At 54.2% G+C, this 25,023-nt stretch overlaps 1 protein-coding gene across 1 annotated transcript; it reads left to right on the forward strand.

Annotated features, from left to right (window-relative positions):
* Positions 1 to 3,681: 3,681 nt before the first annotated feature.
* On the forward strand, positions 3,682 to 23,041 carry LOC141042761 (cytochrome P450 710A11-like; the record flags this gene model as incomplete). Its single annotated transcript, XM_073511648.1, has 3 exons — positions 3,682 to 3,851; positions 21,406 to 21,723; positions 22,801 to 23,041. Coding segments are annotated over 3 exons (729 nt in total), but the record flags the coding sequence as incomplete, so codon positions are not given.
* Positions 23,042 to 25,023: the final 1,982 nt, after the last annotated feature.

Genomic DNA, 25,023 nt, shown 5'->3' on the forward strand with positions numbered 1-25,023 from the left:
GGCGAGTCTTGTGGCGAAACACCCACTTGCCAGTGATGATGTTGGCATGAGGGGGTCACGGAACAAGCTGCCACGTGCGGTTGCGCTGTAAGGTGTCGAACTCCTCCTGCATCGCGGCTAACCAATGGGGATCCCGAAGGGCAGCGCGAGCGGAGGTGGAGATGGGTGATGGCGTCGACGTTGAGGCGGCGCACACATACTCGTCGGAGGAGTAGCGTGTGCTCGGCCGAAGCACTCCTGCTCAGGCACGGGTCGTCACGCCGAGAGGCGGAGCAGCCTTGCCGGCGACTGTGGAGGCACCCGCGGCGGCGACGGGGGCCGCGGCGGCAGCAGCGCCAGCCTAGTCGACGGCCGAGGAGGCGACGAGCGAGGAGGACGTCGAGCCCGTCGCCGGGGTGGTGGCGCCAGCCGGGGTGGCGGGCGGGTTACCTACTGGCTCAACCTCGTAGGAGGGAGACGGGGACCCGGGGGCCCGGTCAGACTCAACCTCTGTGGAGGGAGTCGAAAAACCGGGCGGTGGCGGCAGAAGGTGCCGTGCCGGGGGGCCTCCGGGGGGCGCCGCCGCGCATCACTCCAGGAAGGGGGCGCGGGGGCCGGCGCCGAAGGGGCCGAAGCCGGAAATACCTAAAAAAAGGAAACATTGTATCGACAAAGTACACGTGCCTCGAGGTGTACACACGATGAGTGACATGATCATAGCACCGGTAACCTTTGGTGTTAGGAGGGTAGCCAAGGAACGTGGTGCGAGTTGGTGTGGCGTGGTGAACGCGGTGCTAGGATAACAGAGACACCCAAAGATGTAGAGACCATCGTAGGACGGTGGTGTACCGAAGAGAAGGTGGTGAGGGGCGTAGTTCCACCGAGGATGACATGGACGAATGTTAACTAAGAGAGTGGCGGTGGCGAGAGCATCGGGCCAAAACCGAGCAGGCACATTAGAGTGAAAGAGTAACGTGCGAACGCAGTCCTTAAGAGTGCGGAGAATGCGCTCGGCGCGGCGTTCTGCTGTGAAGTGTAAGGGCAAGTCAGACGAAAGGTGGTGTCGTCAGAGGCGAGAAGTGTGCGGAGAGCGACATTGTCAAACTCTTTTCCGTTATCAGTCTGGAGTGCGAGTATGGGGCGACCGAACTGGGTGGTGACATAGGAATAAAAGCAGTGAGTGTGGCTAAAGCATTGGATTTACGACAAAGAGGAAAAGTCCACACATAATGAGAATAATCATCTAAAATCACCAAGTAGTGTAGATAGCCTGTGTTACTCGCAACGGGATACGTACAAACATAATTGTGAAGTAATTGAAAAGGAAAAGTGGAAACTAAAGTAGACACACTACAGGGAAGACGAACTTGCTTGCCCAAGCGACAAGCCTCACAAGTATGCTCGTCGATCTTATTACACGAGAAAGAAAAACTCCTAAGAATCTGGTGCGAAACGGAGGGGTCGGGGTGGCCCAAGCGAGCATGCCAAAGGTCGAGGCCGGCGGCGAGGGCGACAGGTGTGGAGGTGGAGGCGCTGGAGTGCACGGGATAAAGCTCATCAGGGCTATCACATCGGTGAAGCACCATCCGGCTACGGGCGTCCTTCATAGAAAAAACAACACCGTCAAATTCAATAGTAAGTGGATTCTCGCTAGTAAGATGACGAACGGAAACTAAACTAGTGACTAAGTCAGGTGATACAAGGACATTAGACATGGTGATAGCTGTGGAACTAGAAGGAAAACTAGTGCTACCGGCATGAGTGATAGGTAAAGAAGAACCGTTGCCAACGGTGATACGAGTGGGTGTGTTAACTGGAGTGGAAGAGGATAGGTTACCGAGATGAGCTGTCATGTGCGCAGTAGCACCCGAGTCCATGTACCAGTCGCCTCCACCGCCGTAGTTACTCGGTGACGATGCCGAGTGTAGGGCGGCCAGCAGGGTGGGGTACCACGGTGCAGGTGCCGGTGACGGCGGCTGGCCTCCATAGGGCGGCGCCTGGACGGACGCGCCATAGCCACCGAGGGGTGGCAGCGCGAGCGGAGTACCGTAGGGCTGGTAGGGGGCACCGATGAACGCCTGATGGCCCGCGGGGCGGGGAGCAGGAGACCCGATGCAGGGGCCCGTGGGACGGGCATGTGATAGGCGTGGACGACACCCGTCCACGGGTTCTGCCTGGCGGCCCACGGCGGGGGCGACTACTAGTAGCGGGGCGCCCCCTTGCGCCCTGCGCTTGTTGCTGCTGCGGCTGTAGCTGGCGGCAGCCCCCACCGCCCTGCCTGTTACGCCGTCCCCCGCCACCTTGCGGCTGCTGGGGAGGTGCAGGGGGCGCGGGTGGTGCGGGCGGCAGCGGGTAATAGCCGGTGGGCGTGGGCGGCGCGAGCTGACAGGCTGCGGCCGGAGGAGCAGGGCCACCGCGGGTGGTGCCGGCAGCGAGGGCTGTGTGCTGGACCCGCTGCTTCAGCTTCGTCATCCGGCGCTCCTCAAGTTTGAGGTACGCGATGACGCGCTGGAAAGTGGGCTACGGCAGCAGGGTGAGGTTGGACGCCGCGTTGCCGAAGTCCTCGGTAAGGCCGGCGGTGAGGGTGCTGAGCATGAGGTCATCAGGCACCTTAGCGCCGATGTCGCGAAGCTCATCGACGAGCATCTTGAGCCTCATGCAGTACTCATCGATGGTGGAGTTGTCCTGGTGACAGCCGAAGAACTCCTGCTTTAAGAAAACAAGGCGTTGAAGTTTGTTGTCGGTGAAGAGCGCGTTGATCTTGGCCCACACGTCGCACGCGTCGTCGTCCTCGGCGACAACCGTGTGGAAGATGTGCTTCGAGACCGTCTGGTAGAACCAACGGATGACCGTGGCCTCGATGGCGGACCACTCCGGATCACGCGCATGTACGCGGTTTCCACGGAACCGTCGATGTGGTCGGTGAGATAGTACTCGCGGAAGATAAGGTTGAAATAGGTCTTCCACGCGTAGTAAAATGTGCTGGAGCTGTCGAGACGGATAGGGACCCAGCCTTCAATGTTGAGGTAACAGATGGCGGCGGCGGAGGGCTCGGGGCCGGCGAAGGGGTTCGACGAGTGGGTCATGGAGGAGCCTAGGGAAGACATGGTGGCGCAGCTAGGGTTTGTTTTTTTGTGAAGAGAAGAAGGGAGAACCACGGTGGCAGGGGAGATGCGGCGGCGGTGCAGTGGGAGGAGGGCGCGGTGGCTGGCTGGGAGGAGCAGCGGCACGGGGTGGAGGGTGCGGCGGCTGGACGGGAGGAGCAGCGGCGCGGGTGGGCGCAGCAGGAAGCGGCTGCGGCAGCGCAGGTGAGAAGGCGCGATGGCGGCAGCAAGGGGCGCGCGAGGGAGGCGGAAGCGGGGCACGAGCGGCGGCGATGCGGGGTAGGAGGGGGAGTGGCGCAGCGGCGGCAGGGTGCAGTGGTGGGGTTGCGACGGCGGCGGTGGCGCGGCGGCGGCGGCAGGCCCTAGGGTTGTACCGGGAAGGATGATACCATGTAGACGGGATAGTTTGCAATACAATTGACGTTGTATTGATGGGGTCCTGGTGCACGTATATATAATTACAGGGAAGGCCTCTACCTCAACTATACAAGACTAGGAGGTGGGCCTCAACTCCAATATACATGCAACACAAAATACACACTCAACACTCGGCAGCGCTGTCCGCATGATCCGCGACCCCACGGGGTTCAGGGACGTGCAGGCGGCGTGGGCGAGGGAGTCTGGTGCCGAGCTCACCGTGGACTTCCTCTTCGGCTGCTTCATCATCTTCATCCGCGACTCCGAGCTGTCCCACCGTGTCTTCGCCAACGTCTGCCCCGACGCATTCCACCTCCTTGGCCACCCGTTCGGCAAGAAGCTCTTCAGCCACCACAACCTGTCGGCGTCCTGGGAACGAGGGTGCCGAGACTTGCCTGCCTGCGGCCCACGGCGTGGCTCCATCAATGGCCCGGTACGGCCCAGCTTCGGCAGTGACTACTCAAGACCCTCGCGAGGGGCCAAGCCTCGTGAGGCAGACGACACCAAGACCTCCCTGGGGGCGGCCTTGCTAGGCTGGCTCCAGAGGAGCAGAGATATCTATGCAAGGGGTACCTCGCGAGGCTCACATAACGTGAGCCATGACGACCAAGGCCAGGCGGGCACTAGCGGGCGCAGTGTACCAGTTTCCTCTTTGGTGCTAAGGAGGCAAGCGCAGGCACGGGGTCTCGAGGCGTCAAGCAAATGTTTCTTTATCGGTGCAACAAGACCAAGACCACCAGGACGCCAGGACGGAGGTCATCGCGGAGCCTACAACAGCGTCACCGCCAGAGCCTTTGGCAGGCGAAGACTACTTTTGTCAGGATAGCTTGTACTAGTTGTCTCCCTTCAAATTTGGTCTTTTTTTGAGGGAGTTCAAATTTGGTCATTGTGGGATCCCTTCCCGCCTACATTTGGAAAGAGGACCAAGGCCACTATAAATAGGACCTAGCCACCACCATAGAAGGGGATCGATCAATCAGGCTTCCGCCAGAGCTTGGATCGGATCTATTCCATCCTCACGCCCACCAGCTCATCGAGCTCAAGAACACCTCTCCTCCTGAGCCTGTTCATCCACTGTACTAGTTCATCCTCAGCTCTCGTGAGGCAATCCACCACCACACTAGAGTAGGGTATTACACCACACCGTGGCCCGAACCGGTATAAATCTATGTGTCTCCTATTCTTTGGGTTCGTCGAGCTAGGCCGTGGAAATGTTGGTAGGTAGGCTAGGGAGAAAGAGTCCTTCGTGCGCGCGCCAGAGTTCGAACCTCTCAAGGGTCTGCGGAACCCACAATCCGACATTTGGCGCGCGAGGTAGGGGTGCACCGAACCTTTTCCTCCGTCGATCTGCGCACCACCGCTCCACCGCTTCCATGACTGATGCTCGTCGAGCCCGTGCTGAGCACCGAGCTGCTCTCAACGCTCGCGTCGCCCAGATGGCGCCCGTCGGCGGGCCTCCCCGTTGCTCTCTATCACCCGCTGCCAACGCCGCCACCGGCCCGGCGGGGAACGAGCAGCAGGCTTCGTCGCTGCACCCCTCCATGCGGCGGGACGGACGCACTGCCACCCCGTCCCTGACTCCGGCCGGCTCGTCATCCCACGCCCGTCGCGGACCCGCGAACGCGCAGGCTGCGCTGCTCATGGCGCGCGAGCTTCTGCGCTACCGCCCCATCGACGACCTCGATGAGGACTGGATGGACCGTACCGCCGAGCTCGTCAGCGCTGCTGGGGGCTCTCCTGCACCATCCCTCTCGCTGCCTCATCCGCCTCCTGCTTCGGGCGACGTGGCCCACAGAGCGCCTCCACCACCTTCGCATCAAGACGTCTCCCTTGCACCAAGACGCGCGGCCCCGCGCATGAAGAAGGAAGCTGCCAGGAGGTCCCTCGGCCACAGGAAGATTGTCGTGGAATTGTCACGGCAGATGTCCTTAGTGTCAGGACTTAGTCGTGAGGCCAGCGCATCTATGTAGTAGCTTGAGAGGGGTTGGGCGGAATCGAGAGACGCAACACAAGACAAGGGTTTAGACAGCTTCGGGCCCCGGGAAACATCATCCGGTAACAACCCTACATGCTGTTTGAGGCTAGGTCTCATTATGATCACGGGAGAGTCGCCGGGAACCGGCTCTCGGTGTCTAGCCCTAGAGATTGTTTCTTGTTGCTCGTCCCTCTTTGGGGAGCCCCGCCCCCTCCTTATATAAGTCGGAGGGGCGGGTTACATAAGGAGTCCTAGTAGGACTAAGGCTAATCTATTTTTCTTACAAGTTGAATACAAGTCCGGGTCTTGCTTCTGCGTAAAGGAAATATTCGTCATCCCTTTCCTTTTAAGCCGGCCCGCCATAACATGAGCCGGCCTTCTGGGCCTTGGGCCTAGTCTTCTATCTGACCTGCCGTCGGGGTCATCCGTGAGTCGTCAAGCTCGTGAGTCGTCTGACAGTGAGCCGCCAGACCCGTGAGTCGCCAGTCCTCCGGCGGGTCACGGTGAAGTGCCAAGTCCGGCCGGGTCATACTTCCGGCCGGGTCATACCGCGGGGTATATCCCCGACATTAGCCCCTAGTTTAATTTGGATTTATCCATGTTAAACTAATCTGCAATATAAACACAAGAACAAATTTGACAAGTTGTGTTCCGGGTTAAATATTCTTTGTAAGCCGGCACTTGATCATCCTTAAGTTCTTGTCATCTTCCTTCTTGATATGTATCCATAATCTCATAGCAAATCTCTTTAGCAGATATGTTCAAATTTTGCCAATGCAAAAAATCCAGATACTTCCTTTGAAAATCCGGGTCAATAGGCCAGCTTCAGAGTCAATTTGCTGGCATTGGTCTCTTGTAGAGAAATATTGTAAGAAACAATCCACTTGAATCGGCCTTCAATGCTCTGACTTAACCAAAACGTTGGTCTTTGAAATATTCAACTGATATCCAGCCGGTTTGAAACTGTAGAATTTGCCAAGCTATGACTTCCAAAATCACCGGTTAAAAAACTGATAATTCCGGTTTATGATTGTTGCCAACACCAGTTCATGAGTATTGATGACACCGGGTTATGATTGTTACAGACACCGGGTCAATCTGGTTTATTCAAAACTGAGAATTTGAAGATTTTTCTCCCTTATATCCATATTACTTGTAGCCCCCAAGTGCCGGGTTGTCATGCTTGCAGCAACCTGGGACTTGTAATTGCCTTATGCTCATAAAAACTTCAACCAGTGTAGCCCCCAAGGGCCGGGTCATTATGCAATAATGAGCAGGGACTTTGTAGATATAACCATGTAAACTTGAGCAGCAACGTGTAGCCCCCAAGGGCCGGCTTAATAAGATATTACTGAGCTCGGACTTTGTATATGATTCATTGATAATAACATCATATGATGTAATCTCCACCATGGGGCTTGAACCCACGTCCACAAGGTTAAGAGCTTTGTACTCTACCAACTGAGCAGTGGATCTTTCAATATAATGGATTAAAGCTTGTGTACCTTGAATTTTCGACAGGAGCAATTGGTAGCCCCCAAGGGCCGGCTCATTACAATGTGATGAGTCGGGTCTTCAATAAGTTGAGCAAAAAATGTCTTTACATTAGCCCCCAAGTGCCATGTATATGCTGGCAGTAACATGGGACTTGCATATTCGATATAATATCAATTTGAATAATGTAGCCCCCAAGTGCCGGGTCGTAAGCCTGCAGCGACTCGGGACTATTCCTTTCATTGTATAATAAATCATATCCATTGATAAAATAATAGCCAGTGCGCCAAAGCGACTTTGAATACCTCATCTATTGATAAGTCAATCCGGAGTTTAAATACCCGGCGGCTCTTGGCCGATGGCGATTTAATACGCCTCCATTGTAAGCCGGAATTTGTACAACCCGGCGGCTTATAGCCTTTGAGAAAATCAAGAATTGATAACCCTTTTGAGACACCAATTTCCATCTATGATGATGGGCTTGAATTTAATCATTTATGTAAGTCATAGCTCTGTAAGTCCTGCAAAGTTTAAACAACATATACCCTGGCGACTTAACGTCAAAAACCAGGGCGGGTAACCACCCAAATGTAGTCTTATCCTGCACACAAGTAGATCACAAGAACCCTTGGCGGTTTACCGCAGGGCGGGTCATAATATCTCACATATAACCGCTGTGATATTGAATTTGTACTGCCGGTTTACATGACCTGTGCAGTAAGGGTGATAACCCAATCCTTAGAAGCCAATGCTTCCACATAGATGATGATTGTTCATAAGCTGGCGATTTATCATCGACAAATCAAGCCGGGTTAAATAGCAACCACTCATATACACTTTACATATGAAAAAGAGCTTCAAATAAAATCCCAAAATTGTTTGCAAAAAGAGACTTCAAAAATTTTGAGGCTTCTGATTCGAATACGATCAGAAAACCGTCCCAAAGGGGTTAAGCTAAGATTCGAATACGATCATATAGCCTCCAGTGGCTTTGGCGTTGCCGATCAAGAGGGTACCGACAGCTATGTTCTCTTTGGTTCGAATACGACCTATGTTTGAATAGGAAGCCCCCAAATGACCTTGAGAGTTGTTTAACGACGCTGATTCGAATACGATCCACGTCGGTTCTCAAAAGGGGTTGAGCTATGATTCGAATACGATCAAGAAGCCCCCTAGTGATCTCGGCAGTGTGCCGATCAAAAGGGTATCGACAGCTATGTTCTCTTTGGTTCGAATACGACCTATGTTTGAACAGGATGCCCCCTAGTGATCATGAGAATATTTAACGACTCTGATTCGAATACGATCAGGGTCACACCAAAAGGGTTAAGCTAAATTCGAATACGATCAGCTCCCAATGGTCATTCAAGCAGGGTACATATATTTGAGTTGTGCTTTGTAACAGACTCTCTTTGGTCCCTTTAATTTTTCCTGAGAACTCGAACTTTGCGAGAGACAACCTCTTTTTGAACCGGAAATTTGTAAAACGGATATTGAGAGCTTCAAAGCTTTATAAGATATAAATTTACCTTGAGCCGGATGTTTGAACCGGATTTGAAAGCTTCAAAACTTTGCGGGAGAGAGATATCTCTTGAACCGGATTTTAAACCGGAATCTTTATTTTGAACTGGCAATTTTCTGACGGCCTTTAAATTTTCGTCAATATGGTAGCAGCCTCCGGAACCGGGTTATCATTCCCTCCAACGACCCGGGGTTCCCGAGTCATGTCACTGTAGCCCCCGAGTCTCAAGATGACTCGAGGAGTTGGCTTGAGATTCTCCATATTTAACCGTGATATAAACCGGCATAACTTGTATATCATTGGTGTTGATAGCACGATGTGTATCCACAGAAGGTTGAGGTGACTGCGGCGGGTTATAAATGATCCCGTATGAGCCGTGTCAGCAACTCGGCCAATCGTTCCTTCCGACTGGCTGTTTGAAGTTCAACCAAACTGTAGTGACGGCGACTTGTGCGCATGTCCATTGAGCCATCCGGTGCAGACGGCGGTTGATAGTATATGATAATTTGCCTCCAATTTGTTGGAAGAAAAACCGGGCTTCCCAAGTAGTGACCTGCTCATACTCAATTAAACAGCTTATGCAGACAGGTGCGGCCCGATGTGTTGATTTAGACCAGGCCGCAAGAGTCGGATGGTAAAGATGACCGCAACATCTGAGGCGGCACAGACAGATGAACCGGCCGTGGCGTTGTAAGCTGGTGCGGACGGACAAGTTGTCCTCCTTGTTGTAAGCCGGCGGGGTCGCGAGAGACGGCCACGGCGTTGTAAGCCGGCGCGGTCGCGAGAGATGGCCACGGCGCTTGAAGCCGGTGCGGGAGCCCGTTGAGTAACGACGGCCACCCGTGCCAAAAGATGTTGGCGTGCCTCAGTCACCGCAGTATAATATCACTTTTTGTCATAAATAATTGCCCTGCATCAACAATATTGCAGACCAAGGCAAAGATAAACTTGTTTTTGACAAAAAACCAACATGTTCTAATAAACAAACTTGGATGGATATCACCTGATTTGTTTGGACGACAGATGATCCGTTTATCGCGACAGAGACGGCTGAACACGCCCCTGGCGGCTCAGGACCGTAGGAGCGGCTCTGATTTGTTGATATACATATCGGAGTCAACCGCGATATTTAAAGGACAGGGCGGACGCGTGAGTCGGCCGCGGCATTGTAAGCCGCGCAGACAGACGGGTCGGCCGTGGGCGCGGACGGTTGAGCCGGTGCGGGTATGGTCGAATGAACCGGTTACACGCGTGGTCCCGGTGAGTTGATGTAGACCGGACCGCTGAGGCGGCGATTTGCGCACATCTATTAAGCCTTTTGATATAGTGCGGATATAAATGCGACCTCCATTGACAGCGCGCCAGGATCGGATCATACTTTAATCACGAGGTAATTGACCTGATATTCTTGTCAAATAAACAAGGATGCTGGTGTTGGATGGATTTTCCGGTAGCCTGACACGGTACAGATGCTTGCACGGCCTCCAGTGTCAACGTATGTTGGACTGCAGATGCCGATGACGCACGCAGGAGCCATATAAACCGGAGGCGAGGCTTCTGCCGCGGCCGTGGTAAGGGCGAGCGGAGGAAGTGACTTGTGGTCATGCAGCAGAAGCGGCAAAGGCGGAGAGCCGGCCGGCGCATGTGCCAGAGGCGACTCAGGGCCGAAGCGGCTCTTCAGCGAGTGTGGCGCAGACGCGGGTGAGGTGACATGCCAGTGGTGGTGGCTCGTGTGCAGACTTGCGATCGAGGCGCAGGCCGAGGCCAGCTTGGCACGACTGTTGCGGCGAGCGGCTCGCGGCAGAGGCGGAGGCGAGTCAAATGGTCGAGCCCGGGTCTACGGAGACGTCCGCTTCCGGGTCGTGGCTGGATCAATTGGTTTTCGTCCGTGTCCTTCTCCAAATTGTGGTCTTCTTTTCCTTTGCTATGTACATACCAGCGGCGGCTGTTGGAGCGAGGCGGAGGCAGAACCGGTACGGCCAGCGCGAGGTTGGAAACGACTCGGAGTCGACATGCGCCCATGACCAAATCCTCCTCCGATTTGTGATTGGTTTGACTTTTCTTCTCGTGCTTATGGATCATTGGATAGATCACTTTTTGCCTTCACATTTGGAATCGGTAGTACTAGTTGATGGCTCTTTCACATGGAAAACCTTGAAAATCCATAACGCTTTACTTTTCAAGTCAATCAATGAAGACTTGATTTATGTGCGTACATTCAATCGATCTGGATCTCTCACGTGACCTCAAGCAGCTGTCCGGCTCATCGTTTTCTAAAATTGCACTGGTTTAAATTGTACTGGACGAGGATTGATTTGACGTATCTCCTTTCGTTGACCAAACCTGCCAGTTTTAATAGACCACGTGAGGCGGCGGTTTATCTTCGGCGAGACCGACTTCTTGCCTGATTCGGCGACTTGGGACGTGGCGCTGCACAGACGGAACCCTGAACCTTCATACTCAATCTTGTATACGCTGCTGCTGAAAACTTCTTCAATCTTTGACTGATGAGCTTCATGGTTGATGTAAATTCTTCCACGCTGGCTCTTCTTCATCCGATCAATCGCGAGTTTCTCGATCCCTGGGAAGATCCCTCCAAGAACTCAACACCACCGTGCGCCTGCCCCACGGTGGGCGCCAATTGTCGTGGAATTGTCATGGCAGATGTCCTTAGTGTCAGGACTTAGTCGTGAGGCCAGCGCATCTATGTAGTAGCTTGAGAGGGGTTGGGCGGAATCGAGAGACGCAACACAAGACAAGGGTTTAGACAGCTTCGGGCCCCGGGAAACATCATCCGGTAACAACCCTACATGCTGTTTGAGGCTAGGTCTCATTATGATCACGGGAGAGTCGCCGGGAACCGGCTCTCGGTGTCTAGCCCTAGAGATTGTTTCTTGTTGCTCGTCCCTCTTTGGGGAGCCCTGCCCCCTCCTTATATAAGTCGGAGGGGCGGGTTACATAAGGAGTCCTAGTAGGACTAAGGCTAATCTATCTTTTCTTACAAGTTGAATACAAGTCCGGGTCTTGCTTCCGTGTAAAGGAAATATTCGTCATCCCTTTCCTTTTAAGCCGGCCCGCCATAACATGAGCCGGCCTTCTGGGCCTTGGGCCTAGTCTTCTATCTGACCTGCCGTCGGGGTCATCCGTGAGTCGTCAGGCTCGTGAGTCGTCTGACAGTGAGCCGCCAGACCCGTGAGTCGCCAGTCCTCCGGTGGGTCACGGTGAAGTGCCAAGTCCGGCCGAGTCATACTTCCGACCGGGTCATACCGCGGGGTATATCCCCGACATTAGCCCCTAGTTTAATTTGGATTTATCCATGTTAAACTAATCTGCAATATAAACACAAGAACAAATTTGACAAGTTGTGTTCCGGGTTAAATATTCTTTGTAAGCCGGCACTTGATCATCCTTAAGTCCTTGTCATCTTCCTTCTTGATATGTATCCATAATCTCATAGCAAATCTCTTTAGCAGATATGTTCAAATTTTGCCAATGCAAAAAATCCAGATACTTCCTTTGAAAATCCGGGTCAATAGGCCAGCTTCAGAGTCAATTTGCTGGCATTGGTCTCTTGTAGAGAAATATTCTAAGAAACAATCCACTTGAATCGGCCTTCAATGCTCTGACTTAACCAAAACGTTGGTCTTTGAAATATTCAACTGATATCCAGCCGGTTTGAAACTGTAGAATTTGCCAAGCTATGCTTCCAAAATCACCGGTTAAAAAACTGATAATTCCGGTTTATGATTGTTGCCAACACCAGTTCATGAGTATTGATGACACCGGGTTATGATTGTTACAGACACCGGGTCAATCTGGTTTATTCAATACTGAGAATTGGAAGATTTTTCTCCCTTATATCCATATTACTTGTAGCCCCCAAGTGCCGGGTTGTCATGCTTGCAGCAACCTGGGACTTGTAATTGCCTTATGCTCATAAAAACTTCAACCAGTGTAGCCCCCAAGGGCCGGGTCATTATGCAATAATGAGCAGGGACTTTGTAGATATAACCATGTAAACTTGAGCAGCAACGTGTAGCCCCCAAGGGCCGGCTTAATAAGATATTACTGAGCTCGGACTTTGTATATGATTCATTGATAATAACATCATATGATGTAATCTCCACCATGGGGCTTGAACCCACGTCCACAAGGTTAAGAGCTTTGTACTCTACCAACTGAGCAGTGGATCTTTCAATATAATGGATTAAAGCTTGTGTACCTTGAATTTTCGACAGGAGCAATTGGTAGCCCCCAAGGGCCGGCTCATTACAATGTGATGAGTCGGGTCTTCAATAAGTTGAGCAAAAAATGTCTTTACATTAGCCCCCAAGTGCCATGTATATGCTGGCAGTAACATGGGACTTGCATATTCGATATAATATCAATTTGAATAATGTAGCCCCCAAGTGTCGGGTCGTAAGCCTGCAGTGACTCGGGACTATTCCTTTCATTGTATAATAAATCATATCCATTGATAAAATAATAGCCAGTGTGCCAAAGCGACTTTGAATACCTCATCTGTTGATAAGTCAATCCGGAGTTTAAATACCCGGCGGCTCTTGGCCGATGGCGATTTAATACGCCTCCATTGTAAGCCGAAATTTGTACAACCCGGCGGCTTATAGCCTTTGAGAAAATCAAGAATTGATAACCCTTTTGAGACACCAATTTCCATCTATGATGATGGGCTTGAATTTAATCATTTATGTAAGTCATAGCTCTGTAAGTCCTGCAAAGTTTAAACAACATATACCCTGGCGACTTAACGTCAAAAACCAGGGCGGTGGAGGCGACTTATCCTGCACTCCCAGCACCACCGCATCAAGACTGAGCACCGCCTGCGATGGCGGCGCGTGGGTACCAGGACCAGGCTCCACCTCCACGACGGGCTCCCGTGACTACAGCGGTCTGTTTCGCCTTCACTCCCAAGTTACGCATCGTCTTCTGGCCCGGGAAGTTCAAGCCCGACCTGCCTCCGCGCTACGACGGTGCCCCCAACCTTGCTGAGTTCCTGCAGCTCTACGAGCTGAGCATCGAGGCAGCCAATGGCAACGAGAAAGTCATGGCGAACTGGTTTCCCATGGCTCTCAAAGACGGCGCATGCTCGTGGCTCCTGGACTTGCCCGCGGGATCGATCTCCTCCTGGGGCGAGATGCGCGAGCGCTTCGTCGCCAACTTCCAGGGCACTAGCGACTGCCCGCCGGCCGTGGGTGACCTGCGGCGCATCAAGCAGCAGCCAGGGGAAACCTTGCAGAAGTACATCCAGTGCTTCAACAACGTTCGCCTCAAGACCCACAAGGTGACGGACGAGGCCATCATCTCAGTGTTCTCTGATGGTGTCCGTCATGTCAATATGAAGGAGGAGCTCGCCATACACGAGGATCTATGCATGTCTCTAGAGATGTTCAACATGGCGACCAAGTGTGCGAGAGCTGAGGAGGGGCGCTTCTCCCTCCTCGAGCTTCCAGCTGCCGACCCAGAAGACAAGAAGGCCAAGACCAAGGATGTGAAGCGCAAGGGAGCGGCCGTGCTCGCGGCCGAACCAGAGATGAAGCGCGGCTGCGACCACCCGGAGTCGTCCAAAGGCAGTCGTCCGTTCCGCTCCTTCCACAACGTACACAGCCACAACACCAACGACTGTCAGGAGCTCAGGGCCATCCGCGATGGACGCTTCGGTCGATGCCCCGAGCGCAACGACCGAGGCTACGGCTGAGGAGGAGGCCGAACTGGAGGGCACTAGGACGACCGCGGCCCCCTCCAGGAGTGGTGCGGCCAGCCTCGTGAGGATCGCTGGCATGACCAACCTCGCGAGGGCGCCTGGAGTGATCAGCCTCGTGAGGACCGTCCTCAGGGCAAGGCTGGCCTCCCTCTGCTGCCGCCACCGCCAAGGAGGAACGACGATCATCACCAGGACGAGGGGGCTGGGGGCTTCCAGGCACCTCGCGCCATCATGTGCATCTTGGGCGGTGTGCAGGCCCCAGCCTCTCAGCGCATCTTCAAGCAGTTTGCCCGAGAAGTGAACGTGGCTCTCCCCAGGCTCGAGGCCACGCGCCTGCTCAGGTGGTCCAAGTGCACCATTACCTTCAGCTTGTCCGACCAGCTCAAGTGCGCGGCAACTGCCGGCGCCCTCCCGATGCTCTGCTCGCCCATCATCAGCAATGTCGTTGTCACCAAGACCCTCATCGATGGCGGTGCAGGGCTCAACGTTCTCTCCATCGATACGTTCGACCGCCTCCAAGTGCCATATGATCTGCTGTAACCGACCAAGCCCTTCGCAGGAGTGACCGATGGCTCCACCACCCCGATAGGGAAGATCCGCCTCCCGGTCACCTTTGGCAAGCGCGACAACAACCGCACCGAGCTCATTGACTTCGACGTCGCCCACATTCGCGTTCCGTACAATGCCATCCTCGGGTATCTAGCCCTGGCCAAGTTCATGGCAGTGACTCACCATGGTTACAATGTGCTCAAGATGCCAGGGAGCTGCGGCATCATCACTATCGCGTGCGAGGAAAAGGATGCGGTGTGCTCCCTTGAGCGCGCCTACCAGGCCGCAGCAGTCGAGGACCTAGACAACGCAGGCGCCATCTACCCTCCTGAGGCTGTCCCCGAGAAGAAGAAGCAGCTACTCCGCCAAGAGCCTCAAGAGAGCGGCGTCTCCAGCCGCACCACCTCAAGACCTGAGCCCACGGAGGGGGCGCCTCGCTCTCTCGCATAGGAAGGCATGCCCGGCGCCCCTCTCAGCTTGGGCAAGAGGGCTCTCCTCTGGAGGGCCTCTGACCTGGCCAATGTCACGAGGGAGGCGCTCGGGCACCATGTGGAGGCATGCTTCACCAAACGCTTCCCTCACGAGGGCATGAGGCATGGAGTCCCTGGTGCTCAGGAGTTCATCACCAAGCCAACCGAGGAGTTTCAAGAGGCAAGAGCCATGCTCGGCGACCGCCGCCCACCTCCCGGTATAACCCCTCATCCCGGCGAGGACAGTGGGCTGTGCGTCTGCATCGACATTCCAGGGCTCAACCGAGCCGCATCTCAGGAGCGCTTCTGGCCATCGCACGTCGGTCGGTGTGAGGGCCCGCCTCACAGCTATGTCTGCATGCCTGTCGGCTTGCCGAACGTGGCTGTCACCTTCCAGCGCCACCTGCAGGGCATTCTGGCGGCCCAGGAAGCCAGGCACCAGACGGTCATGGCGGAGATGGCGTCGGTCCTTCATGAGCCTCCCGGCCCCCAGAGCCTCCCGAGGCTCAGGGCCCTGGCGGCTCGTGAGGAACAACTTCTTCAACACGCGTCTTCAGCTTCTCCAACACCTCTTCAGCAATGGTGCCAGGTGACATTTTCTGGTTTATTCATCTGGGGGCACCCCTCGGGCTGCATCATCCCCAAGTCGCACGGGCCTGTCCCTGCGACATGTATCCTTTTGCATCTTTAGCTTACTCTGTTGGGGGCGCCCCTTGGGCTACTGTTGGGGAACGTAGTAATTTCAAAAAAAATCCTACGCACACGCAAGATCATGGTGATGCATAGCAACGAGAGGGGAGAGTGTTGTCCACGTACCCTCGTAGACCGACAGCGGAAGCGTTATCACAACGCGGTTGATGTAGTCATACGTCTTCACGATCCGACCGATCAAGTACCGAACGTACGGCACCTCCGAGTTCTATACACGTTCAGCTTGATGACGTCCCTCGAACTCCGATCCAGCCGAGTGTTGAGGGAGAGTTTCGTCAGCACGACGGCGTGGTGACGATGATGATGTTCCACCGACGCAGGGCTTCGCCTAAGCTCCGCAACGGTATTATCGAGGTGTAATATGGTGGAGGGGCGCACCGCACACGGCTAAGAGATCTCAAGGATCAATTGTTGTGTCTCTGGGGTGCCCCCCTGCCCCCTATATAAAGGAGCAAGGGGAGGCAGCCGGCCAAGGGGAGAGGCGCGCCATAGGGGGGAGTCCTACTCCCACCGGGAGTAGGACTTCTCCTTTCCTTGTGGGAGTAGGAGAAGGGAAGGGGAAGGAGAAAGAAGGAAGGGTGCGCCCCCTTTCCCTAGTCCAATTCGGACCAGACCATGGGGAGGGGTGCGGCCACCTTTTGAGGCCTTTCTCTCCTTTCCCGTATGGCCCATTAAGGCCCAATACGAATTCCCGTAACTCTCCGGTACTCCGAAAAATACCCGAATCACTCGGAACCTTTCCGAAGTCCGAATATAGTCGTCCAATATATCGATTTTTACATCTCGACCATTTCGAGACTCCTCGTCATATCCCCGATCTCATCCAGGACTCCAAACTCCTTCGGTACATCAAAACTCAATAAAACTGTCATCGTAACGTTAAGCGTGCGGACCCTACGGGTTCGAGAACTATGTAGACATGACCGAGACACGTCTCCGGTCAATAACCAATAGTGGGACCTGGATGCCCATATTGGCTCCCACATATTCTACAAAGATCTTTATCGGTCAGACCGCATAACAACATACGTTGTTCCCTTTGTCACCGGTATGTTACTTCCCCGAGATTTGATCGTCGGTATCTCGATACCTAGTTCAATCTCGTTACCGGCAAGTCTCTTTACTCGTTCCGTAACACATCATCCCGCAACTAACTCATTAGTCACAATGCTTGCAAGGCTTATAGTGATGTGCATTACCGAGTGGGCCCAGAGAACCTCTCCGACAATTGGAGTGACAAATCCTAATCTCGAAATACGCCAACCCAACAAGTACCTTTGGAGACACCTGTAGAGCACCTTTATAATCACCCATTTACGTTGTGACGTTTGGTAGCACACAAAGTGTTCCTCCGGTAAATGGGAGTTGCATAATTTCATAGTCATAGGAACATGTATAAGTCATGAAGAAAGCAATAGCAACATACTAAACGATCGGGTGCTAAGCTAACGGAATGGGTCAAGTCAATCACGTCATTCTCCTAATGAGGTGATCCGGTTAATCAAATGACAACTCATGTCTATGGCTAGGAAACATAACCATCTTTGATTAACGAGCTAGTCAAGTAGAGGCATACTAGTGACACTCTGTTTGTCTATGTATTCACACATGTATTATGTTTCCGGTTAATACAATTCTAGCATGAATAATAAACATTTATCATGATATAAGTAAATATATAATACTTTATTATTGCCTCTAGGGCATATTTCCTTCAGCTACATCATCCCCAGGCCGCATAGGTCCGTCCCTGTGGCATGTATCTTTCTTGCATTACCTGAACTAGCTAGTCTCCTTCCATGAGTTGCTTCACGATTATTATATGTCTGTCCGGTACTTCGGTACCATGAACGTCGTCTGCCCTTGCAAGCCCGCCCATGACCGCCTCGTGATTAAGGACTGGCACGACGTCTGTGCTAAGTTTCGTCCCTGCAGTGTCGCTAAAACCAAGAGGCTGAGCTCTGGCTCGCGGGCCAGCTCCTGTGTACGTCACCTCCCATGGCCCTTGGTGCCTTGTTCTCGCACGAGCTAATCGCGGACGGACGAGCCAGGGCGCGCGTCCCGGCGCCTCGCCACCACGGGAGCCGCACGCCGGTTGTCTTTCTTCAGGATTTTTCGCATGAGAAGCCTGGACACGGCGTCTGTGCTCGGGTCTGTCCCTGCAGCATCGATAAACCCAACGACTGCGCTCTGTCTGGCGGGCCAGCCCCGTTCACATCACCTCCTGGGGTTGTTGGTGTTTGGCCTTCTGATGTGATCGCCTCAGGAGACTCATTCGGCGCAGGTTGCCTAATCAAATTCAGGCGCAACCCGCCTGTAGGTAGGGCCTCGTGAGTCCCGCGCTGGCTCACGAGTGCCTAGACACACCTCGTCTATCCCTGCCGTGCAAGCCACGTGTCAGGGCGGGGCTGTACACACCCCGGGGGCTCCACTCAGAGGGAGCCCTCACCCACGCACCAATGGAAGCACCATGCTCCGTGCTGGCAGTCAACATGATCAAGGAGCGGCTATGCCCGTGCAAGTATGGAAGCGCTATGCTCCGCGCTGGTGATAAACAACTAAGGGCGGCCCCATGGCCGTATCAACCTCAGGGAGCCACCAGGCTCAGTGTCTGGCCTCGTCGCAACACTTTTCCCTCGGGAGAGTCGCGCGAGGGGGCTGGGCACGGGGGCTACGCTCTGGTCACGCGTAGCGTACGCCACCCTGCCAGGTCCCTCGAACCTGGTCGTCGCGTGCCCCTCCTGAGCGGGACCTCAGCGATGACAGGTATGGAGGCCTGTTCGTACGTCAAGGGGGGCTCCTGAGCATCGTGACTCAGGAGCCTAACTGGTCATGTAGCCCCTCATCCCTTGGCCTCGTCCTGGCGATCCGGACGACCCAACGGCGGCTGAGGTATGCGCGGGGCCGGGCCCTGCCGACGCAGAACGCTAAGGCCTAGTTTCGCGTTTCCTTCCCGAAGGCTGTTCGTACGTCAAGGGGGACTCCTGAGCATCGCGACTCAGGAGCCTAACTGGTCACGTAGCCCCTCACCCCTGGCCTCGTCCTGGCGATCCGGACGAGCCAGGGGCGGCTGGGGTATGCGCGGGGCCGGGCTCTACCGACGCAGAACACTAAAGCAAACGGGAAGGAAATTACGGAATCCTAGCAATTATTACAAAACATGATGTTCTTCAAATACCAAACATAAGTTTTAACGCCTCCATGAGGCATGGTGCATGTTGTAGGAAATAAAAGCAGCGGGAAGTGCCGCCAGCAAGCTTTCTCTTCAGCCTTGGGTGCTGTCGTAGCCCGCAAGGAGTGCCCCCTCGACGTCGGCGTCGCCGTCGGCCGTAAGTGCAGGGTCGGCAGCATCACCAGCCGGAGGCGCAGGGTCGATGGCGAGGAACTTCTCCAGCAGGGCATCCACCCGGTCCTTCACGACTTCAGCAGCAGCTGCGCAGCGCTCTTCGTCCACAGGCTCAAGCAGAGCTCCAAGGTCGGTGCTCGGGTCACGAACATGGAGGTCGCTGAAGACGCGCGTCAAGGCCAAAGCGGAGAGCGCGCGGGCTTCCCCCTCCACCATGGGGCCGATCCCATTAACAACACCCTCGAGCGCCGTGACAAGCCGAGGGAGTAGCTCGGTGGGGCCTTCCTCGTCAGTCACCAACGGCTTCTCTTCAGGCTCGCTAAGAACAGTAGATAAGATAACTCTGGCGCACAAATCGGGCGCTGCACAAGGAATCGCCTCAGGCTCGCTAAGATAAGTCACGCATTCAAGTTAGCCCAGGGCCGCGACTCAGGATTTTTGACTCTTGTAGCCTTGCTTCGGCAATGCCGCCTTCCTTTTCTGCCTTCAGGAAGCTGCTTGCATGCCAAACGGGACCTCTTGAGCATAATAAGCATTGGCGGAAAAGCACTACAGATTCTTTACACACCCCCATGGGGTTCATCTCGATTCCTCACATGGAACAAAAGAAGAAGGCTTCCAGAAGTCCTAACTACAGACGTCGCCGCCGACGCCATCATCAATAGTGGGCCACGGAAGGCCGACGCCAACCCCATCCAGGTCACCGGTGACGACGGGCGGATGCCGCTGCCGCGCTCCGGGCACGGTGAGAGCTTGGTGGCGCGTAGCTGTCGTCGCTCGTCTATGGAAACTCGTCAGGCTCGGGAGAGTCGCTGGACTCCGAGGAGCCGTCGCTGCTGCTGGAGAAGCTGTCGGCAGGGCCGGGGGCAGACTCGGTGCCTGCGGCCGCGCCCTCCTGGCGACTCCCTGCAGGGCAGCACTCCAGGCGGCGGCCTTCCTCGTCGAAGACCTTGAAGAACAAAGTGGAGGCGCCGTCATACTCGAACTGGATGGCGAGGGCCCCCTCGCGACCTCGCCCCACCCTCGGGTCATGAAGATCTTTCCCTGAGGGACGGCCTCAACCTCTGCCCCCGTGATCAGGGTGCTGCATCCGGCGTGCTGCAGCCACAGCTCAAGCGGCCCCCTCGGCGGCATCTCCTCGGCGAAGAACTGCGGGAATTGGATCCATGTGCACGGTGGCATCTCCGCCCACACCACGAACTCGCGTGAGGAGCCCTTAGCTTGGGTTCGTGGGTCGGCGGTTTGTGCGACCACAGCTTGGCCACCACGGCCGTGACACGAGTAGCGCGAGGCGCTGCCCCCTTCTCCGGAGCCTTGCGCCTAGGCATACAAAGGCAGCGGGAAGCCGGGAGTAGGACGCACGTACCTGGGGGCGGCCTCGCTAGGCTGGCTCCTGAGGAGCAGAGATATCTATGCAAGGGGCACCTCGCGAGGCTCACATGACCTGAGCCATGACGACCAAGGCCAGGCGGGCACCAGCGGGCGCAGTGTACTAGTTTCCTCTTTGGTGCTAAGGAGGCAAGCGCAGGCGCGGGGTCCTGAGGCGTCAAGCAAAGGTTTCCTTATCGGTGCAACAATACCAAGACCGCCAGGACGGAGGTTATCGGGGAGCTCACAGCAGTGCCACCGCTAGAGCCTTTGGCAGGCGAAGACTACTTTTGTCTGGATAGCTTGTACTAGTTGTCTCCCCTCAAATTTGGCCGTTGTGGGATCCATTTCCGCCTACATTTGGGATGAGGACCAAGGCCACTATAAATAGGACCTAGCCACCACAATAGAAGGGGATCGATCAATCAGTCTTCCGCCAGAGCTTGGATCTGATCCATTCCATCCTCATGCCCACCAGCTCATCGAGCTCAAGAACACCTCTCCTCCTGAGGCTGTTCATCCACTGTACTAGTTCATCCTCAGCCTTCGTGAGGCAATACCACCACCACACTGGAGTAGGGTATTACACCACATGGTGGCCCAAACCAGTATAAATCAATGTGTCTCTTTTTCTTTGGGTTCGTCGAGCTAGGTAGTGGAGTCGTTGGTAGGCAGGCTGCAGAGAAAGAGTCCTTCACGCGCGCCCCAGAGTTCGAACCTCTCAAGGGTTTGCAGAACCCACAATCCGACACAACCTCATCTACATGTTCGGCAAGGACCACAAGGACCTGCGCCGCCGGATCACGCCCAACTTCACGCTGAGCGCGCTCTCCACCTACGCCGCCATCCAGCAGCGCGTCATCCTTGCTCAGCTCCGGAGGTGGCTCGACCAGAGCGCCGCCACCTGCGAGGCCATGCCGATATGGGTGCCCTGCCGCGACATGGACCTGGAGACGTCGCAGACGGTGTTCATGGGGTCCTACCTCACCGAGAAGGAGAGGGAGAGGTTCGCCAAGGACTACGCCCTCTTGGGTCGTGCTCCTTGCTTGCGGGGGTGCGCCTCAAGGTACGCCTCCAAGTGGTGCCTGAGCACCTCCCTTGATGTGTTGGTTAGGTCAGAGGCTCTCCAAACGAAAGCCCCCGAACCCGTCCTGAGGGAGGCGCTGGGCGCGCTTGCCTATGCGCGAGGAAGAGGCGCCCTAATAGTTCGCGCGGGGCCTGAAGTGCTGCCTGCAGGTTCCTTTGCCTCCGGACGGCCCTTGGGGAGGAGGTGCTTCTTCTTCGTGGGAGTAGCCTCGGGAGGCAGAGCGCCGCTTTCGTCATCTGGGTTGTTAGCCGCTGCGGCGCGGTAGGCATGATCGAGAGCGCAGACTGCAGCCTCCTCATCGCAGGCGACTGTGATGACGCCGCGGCACCCTGGCATCTTGAGGACATTGTAGCCATGATGAACGGTCGCCATGAACTTGGCGAGGGCAGGGTACCCTAGGATGGCATTGTATGGCAGGCTGATGTGGGCGACGTCGAAGTCAATGAGCTCGGTGTGGTAGTTGCCGCGCTTGCCGAAGGTGACAGGGAGGCGCACTTGCCCCAGGGGAATGGTGGAGCCATCTGTCACTCCAGAGAACGGCCTAGTGGGCATGAGCTAATCATAGGGCACCTGAAGTGTTTCGAAGGTCTCGACAGAGAGCACATTGAGTCCTGCGCCGCCGTCGATGATAGTCTTGGAGACGGAGACGTTGCTAATGGTCGGCGTCCAGAGCATGGGGAGCGCGCCGGCAGTGGCAACGCACGTGAGGTAGTCTTTGGAGTCAAAGGTGGTGGCGCCCTAGGACCACCTGAGGGGGCGCGCGGCCCCAACCTTCGGGAGGGCAGCGTTCACCTCGTGAGAGAACTGCTTGAAGACACGGTTCGAGGTGGGTGCCAAAGCGCCACCAAGGATGCAGGCAATCGCGCGAGGCTCTTGGAAGCCCCCCAGCTCCATCGCCCTGGCAATTGTCGTCATTCCTTCTTGGCGGCGGCGGCAGCAGAGGGAGGCCGGCATTTCCCTGAGGACAGGCCTCACGAGCCTAGTCGCGCTAGGGGCCCTCACGAGGCTCATCACGCTAGTAATCCTCATGAGGCTGGTTGCGCCAATCCTAACAAGGGTTGCGGTTGTCCCAGCGGCCTATGCCACGGCGTCCTCTAGGGTCGTAGCCTCGGTCGCTGCGCTCGGGGCGGCGGCCTTGGCGCTCATCGCGGATTGCCCTGAGCTCCTGGTAGTCGTTTGTGTTGTGGGTGTGAATGTTGTGGAAGATGCAGTATGGGCAGTTGTCCTTGGCCGGTTCGTCGCGGTCGCGCCGCGCTTCTGCTCGGGAATCGCATCCCGGGCCGACGTCGGCGTCTGATGTTTGCTTGAACTACGTCGGTATTTCCCCAAAGAGGAAGGGATGATGCAACACAGCAATGGTAAGTATTTCCCTCAGCGATGAGGCCAAGGTTATCGAACCAGTAGGAGAACCACGCAACACCACGTAAACAACACCTGCACACAAAGAACATATACTTGCAACCCGACGTAAGAGAGGGGTTGTCAATCCCTCACGGGTAAAGGATAGGTGAAATTGTAGTAGATTGGATAAATGCAAATAAAAGCAAATAAACCTCGGCGGGGTATTTTTGGGTTTTTGATAATATAGATCTGAAAATAAAAGTTGCAAATAAATAAAAAGGCAAATAGTAAAATAGATCTGAAAGTATATGATGAGAAAATAGACCCGGTGGCCGTAGATTTCACTAGTGGCTTCTCTCGAGAAAAATACCATACGATGGGTAAACAAATTACTGTTGGGCAATTGATAGAACTTCAAATAATCATGAAGATATCCACGCAATAATCATTATATAGGCATCAGGTCCAAGATTAGTAGACCGACTCCTGCCTGCATCTACTACTATTACTCCAAACATCGACCGCTATACACCATGCATCTAGTGTATTAAGTTCATGGAAAAACGGAGTATTGCAATAAGAACGATGACATGATATAGACAAGATCTATTTATGTAGAAATAGACCCCATCTTGTTATACTTAATGGCAGCGATACATACGTGTCGGTTCCCCTTCTGTCACTGGGATGAAGCATCGTAAGATCAAACCCATCACAAAGCACCTCTTCCCATGGCAAGAAAAATCGATCTAGTTGGCCTAACTAAACCAAAGATTCGAAGAAGAAATACAAGGCTATAAATAATCATGCATATAAGAGATCAAAAGGCTCAAATAACTTTCGTGGATAAAAACATAGATCTGATCATAAACTCAAAGTTCATCGGATCCCAACAAACACACCGCAAAAAGAGTTACATCAAATAGATCTCCAAGAGACCGTTGTCTTGAGAATCAAATGAGAGAGAGGAAGCCATCTAGCTACTAACTACGGGCCCGAAGGTCTACAATGAACTACTCATGCATCATCGGAGAGGCACCAATGAGGATGATGAACCCCTCCGTGATGGTGTCCAGATTGGATCTGTGGTTTTTGGAACTTGCGGTGGCTGGAATTGATTTTCGTCGACTCCCATAGGGTTTCTGGAATATTGGGGTATTTATAGAGCAAAGAGGCGGTGCAGGAGGCCACCGAGGTGGGCATAACCCACCAGGGCGCGCCTGGGCCCCCAGGCACGCCCAGGTGGGCCGTGCCCACCTCGGGGCACCCCTCTGGTACTTATTTGGCCCTGTCTTCTGGTCCAGAAAAAATCACCAAAAAGTTTCGCTGCGTTTGGACTCCGTTTGGTACTGATTTCCTGCGAAGTAGAAAACAAGCAAAAAACAACAACTAGCCTTGGGCACTATGTCAGTAAGTTAGTCCCAAAAATGATATAAAGTTGCTATAAAATGATTGTAAAACATCCAAGAATGATAATATAACAGCATGGAACAATAAAAAATTATAGATACATTGCAGACGTATGAGCATCCCCAAGCTTAATTTGTGCTCGTCCTCGAGTAGGTAAATGATAAAAACAGAATTTTTGATGTGGAATGCTGCCTAACATGTTCATCACATAATATTTTCTTTGTAGCATGGACATTTGGTCTTTTATATGATTCAAAGCAACAGTCTAGTTTTGACATGAAGATTTCAATACTCAAACATATCAACAAGCAACCATGTCTTTCAAAATATCAACACTAAAGCAAGTTATCCCTAGCCCATTATGCTCAATCATTGATCCATTCCTGAAACACACTCGCATATTAGCTACACCCAATGCTCAAGTACGACCATAGTGTTGGGAATCGTAGCATAATTTTAAAATTTTCCTACGCTCACCAAGATGCATCTATGGAGTGTACTAGCAACGAGGGGAAGGGAGTGCATCTA

This window comes from Aegilops tauschii, chromosome 3 (genome assembly GCF_002575655.3).
Source record: "Aegilops tauschii subsp. strangulata cultivar AL8/78 chromosome 3, Aet v6.0, whole genome shotgun sequence".
Classification (NCBI taxonomy): domain Eukaryota; kingdom Viridiplantae; phylum Streptophyta; class Magnoliopsida; order Poales; family Poaceae; genus Aegilops; species Aegilops tauschii.